Source organism: Dermacentor andersoni, chromosome 1, assembly GCF_023375885.2.
Source record: "Dermacentor andersoni chromosome 1, qqDerAnde1_hic_scaffold, whole genome shotgun sequence".
In the NCBI taxonomy this organism is placed as follows: Eukaryota; Metazoa; Arthropoda; class Arachnida; order Ixodida; family Ixodidae; genus Dermacentor; species Dermacentor andersoni.
This window is the reverse complement of record NC_092814.1, coordinates 244,456,983-244,462,319: the sequence shown is the minus strand read 5'-3', so window position 1 is coordinate 244,462,319 and position 5,337 is coordinate 244,456,983. Positions and strand designations below refer to the sequence as shown.

Here is a 5,337-nt window from a genome sequence, read left to right as displayed (position 1 = left end):
GTGGCTCCTGACCCCGGTTCCTGGCCATCCTCCAGTGCACACAGCCGAGGGGCAGTACAACACAGCACATGCCGCCATGCGTTCCGCAGTGGAGAGGTGCATTGGGCTCTTAAAGAGCCGTTTCCGCTGTCTTCAGCGATATCGCACCCTCCTCTACGAGCCGGAACGTGCAGCCAACATTGTCGCGGCATGTGCTGTGTTGCACAACCTTCGCCTTTCTGAAGGCGACGAGTCAGGCGATGACAGTGATGAAGACAGCAGCAGCGGCAGTAGTAGTAGTGAGCTTGACAATAACGGCGACCCCATGCCACACAGTCTGCCCCGTAACACGGGCTCTAGAATGCACTACTTGAGAGGGCGGGCTGTTCGCGACAATGTCATTGGCATGTTTGGCACAACCCGTGCGCAGCACATGCGTTACTTGAGGAGCGTGCGGCGGCAGCTGCGACGTCAACAGCAGCGTCAGCATCGCTAGGTGCATGCACACAGTTTTTAACTAATTGCATAGTGCATTTCATGCTGTGAAATTGCAGTTGATGTCTGCGTAATGCAAAGCATTCATGATTTGTTGAGAAATGTAAAAGTTGTTAAAAAAATTAAATTATGGAGTTTTACGTGCCAAAACCACTTTCCGTTTATGAGGCACGCCGTATTGGAGGGCTCCGGAAATTTCGACCACCTGGGGTTCTTTGACGTGCACCTAAATCTAAGTACACGGGTGTTTTCGCATTTCCCCCCCATCGAAACGCGGCCGCCGTGGCCGGGATTCGATCCCTCGTGCTCAGCAGCCTAACACCATAGCCACTGAGCAACCATGGTGGGTACATAAAAGTTGTGTAGTGAAGGGTTATGTAAAGCCTGCACTTATAGTAAGTAAAACAGTATCGTTAGAGGTGACATATGAGATTGAAAGCAAGCTAAAAATAAGTGCATATTCAAAGTGTCAGCCACAATTTGCTTGTTGCTGCTGTCATCATCTAGATGCATGTAGCCTGATTCTTACTCGTATCCCCTTACGCATTGATGGACATAAGCGCCTGTCTCCTCACTTTCTACTAGCACAGAGAAGCTCACAGAAGCCAAGATGTACAGTGCACGTCACACCTTCCGCTCCATGGAACGTACTGTTGCAGGCGCAGCTTCTAGGTCCTCCACCATTTTGTCTCGCAACAACGGCAAAGTTCCTTTCGAGTGACGAAAATGCCGTCCAACTGGTCATCCGACATGTCAAACGCTGTGGCTCCCGCGAAGTGTGTGCACGCACGAGCAGTTGATAGATTTCAACAAAGTGACCTCACTTGTATATAGCAGAACTCAGCAATGTTAAACAGTAATATTTGTACAGTGCAAGCTAGCACTAGAAATGTGGTTGCTATGTGTAAATAAAAGCACTAGAGGAAAACTGCACCTTTCTGTATTTCAGCCTTCAACATACACTTGTTTATGCACACATCACATGCGACAGTCTCTACATTGAAGAAGTGTGAGAATCATGAGTACTCAGTAGTAGAGATATTATGCAACATATCACAGACACGTTGGAATAAATATTGGATCACATTGTTCTTGTATCATAATATATCACAGGTAACGGCATGCATCGTTTAAGAAAACTGTTGTACACTGCACAAGTACACAGTAATAACAACTGTCTTAAACTGCACCAGAAACAGAAATGAGCGGGTGCTTAAATCACACGCCAACCGAATATTTATCACAGCGAAATGTATAGGTACATCACTACATGTGAAAGGAACATGCTGTTGTGGCGCTCTGAAACTGAAAGAGCCATAGCACCATATTATGATATTCAGTAAGACAAACTGCATAAATATTACACACAAATTGCGCCACAAGGGCTAAAATACAATGTATCACAACCTCAAAGATTACTGAATGACAACAAAATGTTTGATAATGAGACAGATGTGCAAGAAAAGAGACATTCCAGCTCAGTAGGTAGCGACACAAACAAATATGCAACAAACAAAAAATAAACATTACAAATGAAAAGAAGGAGCATAGGCAAGGAATTTTCATAACTTTTTTCTTTTTTGCTGTGTATATTGACAGGTTGCTTTCGACATTATAGTAAGGCCTGAAAATTCACCATTCGATGACAAGGATTAAATTGTAGAACACTTGCAGTGTGGCGTCGTGCTTAAATTGACATGACAATAACTAGGCACCTCAAAATTGCAGCGCCACAGTCGGAATGCCCGCACACACCAGGCCTACAGGCACTTTTGCAGGTGAGCCAGATGGTGTGCACGCTCTTATGGCTGAAGTAAACCTTGAAGAAAAAATTCATGCTGCAACGGCTATGCTACTCATGGTTGCATTAAAGGGTGACTTCAGCAATTATTTATTTGCAAACTAGCAATATTTGCCCTTCATATCATTAATACATCAGCAAATCTTAAGATAAGTTACAAATTCCTTGCCTATGCTACCTTTGCATCCTTTAATTATGTGGGGCCTGAGAGGGGGGAGGGGCTTGGCTGCCACCATGCCCCAGTGCAGCCAGCAGCAGCTGAAGCAGGCGCTCGTTGGTCTCGTGCGAACGACGTGCCACTTCGAGGCGTTGCCGCTGCACTTCTAGGCGCTGCGACTGCACTTCCCGCATTCCCGCCACCTCCTCCCCGAGGTGCCGCAGGCTCTCCATGTGGGCCTCGTGGTGCTGCCGCAGGCTCTGCAGGTGGGCCTCGTGGTGCTGTTAGCAAAGATGTGTAATTAGTTTAATTACAGAAGCTCAGTAACAAGGCCTTCGTGTGTTGCATTCATCCCCATTTGCAGGCTATTGTCTTGTCATTGTATATTCAAACACTGGAAATATCTTTCTGGCCCATCAAACTTGTGCCGTCGCATTCCATTAAGATGTGTTACATTGCTATACCTGCTCCCTTGAATTCAACGCCACTTTTTTCTTTTTGCCACATAATTGCGTAGATATTTACACATGTTATATCACGCGAATGTGTACAAGATATCACCACAGGACTACACGTATACGTTATGCTTGTTCACTGATTATTATAATTTTTAGAGAGGTCATATGCTCATCAATTTCATACGCAGAAAAATATACATCTGTGGCCTTACACATACCTGCCAGTTTTGCTCCAGCAGTTGTTAGCGGAAGCGGGTGTCCTCTTGAACTCTGGCTTCCTCCAACTGGCTCTGGCGAACGTATGCGGCAGTAGCCGTCATCACAGCACCATCAAGTTCCTGCTGCCTGGGCTGTCTACGGGGTGCCCGTGGCTCTCGAGGGGTAGGCTGCGGCACCTGGGGGGTAGGCTGCGGCACCTGCGGGGTTGGCTGCGGCACCTGCGGGGTTGGTTGAGGCACCTGGGTGGTAGGCCGCGGCACCTGGGTGGTAGGCCGCAGCACCTGGGGCGTAGCCGGTGGCTCTTCATGCAAGGCAAAAGCAAAGACTGCTCATTCACTGTTATCCGACCTACACAGATTGATTGTCCTAACCAGTCACTTTGAAATGTCATTATAGCTGCATAGCTACAATAATGATACACAAAACAGGTAGTTAGAGCAAAAGATGCCACAGAAAGTTGCTGGTAGCAGTAACCCTTAAGAAGCACAAGGAATCTCTATTACAACATCATGTCATTTGTAGTCTTGCATTTCTCCTCCATGAATAAGAGCTGGATGTTGGACACAAAGGTAATAACAGCACAGTGACGTACTTTACTTCATAGCAAGATCATACAGCAACTGCAAACAACAATGCTACTACAAAAGCTAGGTCACTGCCTTACGTGTAAGGCCACTTGGCCCAGCAACAGCTGCAGGGCCCGACACCACGAAAACAGTTGTCGCTGGTGGATGTCTGCGGGAACCGCTGGGCCCTGCAGCTTCCTCTGAACTTGCCTCGTCCTACAATCAGAGTAGTGTTCAGACATTGCGAGCAGTGTGTGCAATGCGCATCATGTACACAAGTTGCTGCTCAGAGTACATAACCTATATTGTCACTTGCACAAAAAAAAGGGCTTAAAAATTTTGCAATATTGTGTTACAATGTAATGCTGAAAATTTGTGAGGTCACAGCAGGTCACACAAACAACACTTTTTTAAATCCAATGTACGCACCTCGCTATCGGGGAAGCACTCAGGGGAGGAAACAAGGACCCCTCCTGTCCTCATAAGGACGTCGAGGACGCGGCTGTCCACGCCACCCACTTTTCCACCTCCAGTAGCCCTGCAAACACGGCAACAACGACAACGTGAAACTACGTTACTGTCAGCATCATTAGAAGCTCACCTCTTCTCGCTCGCGGCCCTGGCCGCTTCTTTTTTCGCTTTATGGGCCATCTTGGCCCAATGGTTGCGCCAACGGCTGGTGGCCTTTACGGCTGGCCCCTGTGCGTTAAGCACCGCCGCCACCTCCTCCCACAGTTCGTTTTTTCGAGCAGCAGTCATACGTGGCGAGAACTCTGTAGAAGCTCTCCCCAGGTATGGGTGCTGCTCAATGAACTGCACCAGAATAGCCGCCTGCTCTTTCGACACCCGCGGCCCTTTTGCTGCCATTCTCTCTTTGTCAACTTGGGAATTTCAGCCGGCCCGCAGCACAGTTAAGAAATTTAGAGGCAAACATTCTGTTCAAGCTAAGCGCCTGCATAAAGTGCTCACTACGACTTATTTCTGCTTTTTATACCACTACTGTAAAAAAAGGTGAAGTCACTACTCACATTTAATGTTGTAGCAGTTTCTTTCTCGGAGCGTATCAGTGCAGGAAGTATTACCGATGCAGCGATAACTTTGACGAAGCTATCGTTATGTCATGGCGGTGCCCTATGGAAAATGCCTTGACAGTTCTCGATCCACTATGTTGCAAAGTTTGACCTCGGGGGCTACGGATAATTCTTCTTGGCCCTTCCTAAAGAAGAAATTATCACACGTCAGACATGCAGCGAAAACCACACGACAATGCAAGCAGTACACGAGCAATAGTTACTCACCTCAATCCTGATCTGACGGGGGCGGGGCCGCAATTACGGACACGCAAGGGGCTGTCAGCTGTTCAGACGGACACGCTAGAGGCTGTCAGCTGTTCACAGGTAAACAAAGGCTGCCATTTTGCGTGCGCTCAACGGCATAGATTGGATGCACATCCGACTACTATGTGGCTACGGCTTCAAAAATAGAGCACTTGCGTTTGCATTTCTTTGGACTGCGGCAGCTTTTGCGTTGTAATGTAACAAAATGAATTTGCTTTGCGCAGCATGGAAGTCCGCTTTTATTAAGTGCCGTTTTACAAAACGAATTTCCTATACAGTCCCGGAAAAAGAGAAGAGAATACGAAAGAAACATCCGGCCAATGAA

General features: G+C 47.3%; 1 protein-coding gene across 2 annotated transcripts; it reads right to left on the bottom strand.

Annotated features, from left to right (window-relative positions):
- Positions 1–1,397: 1,397 nt before the first annotated feature.
- Positions 1,398–5,089, bottom strand: LOC129380982 (uncharacterized). Of its 2 annotated transcripts, XM_072285928.1 has the most exons (6): positions 4,974–5,089; positions 4,704–4,891; positions 4,105–4,213; positions 3,774–3,891; positions 3,109–3,410; positions 1,398–2,713 (listed from the first exon to the last, which is right to left on the bottom strand). In XM_072285928.1, coding segments are annotated over exons 2-5 (507 nt in total). In that variant the 5' UTR covers positions 4,706–4,891; positions 4,974–5,089; the 3' UTR covers positions 1,398–2,713; positions 3,109–3,132. The 2 variants fall into 2 exon arrangements, with proteins under 2 accessions (XP_072142029.1, XP_054919316.1); XM_055063341.2 differs by having other exon boundaries at positions 4,704–5,089.
- Positions 5,090–5,337: the final 248 nt, after the last annotated feature.

Bases quoted from the DNA above. Each gene is read 5' to 3' on its own strand.
- LOC129380982 (XM_055063341.2), bottom strand. The intron at 3,892-4,104 runs GTGCGTACATTG...CTCTGATTGTAG, and splicing joins AGTGCTTCCCCGATAGCGAG to GACGAGGCAAGTTCAGAGGA. The intron at 3,411-3,773 runs GTAAGGCAGTGA...CCTTGCATGAAG, and splicing joins TGGGCCAAGTGGCCTTACAC to AGCCACCGGCTACGCCCCAG.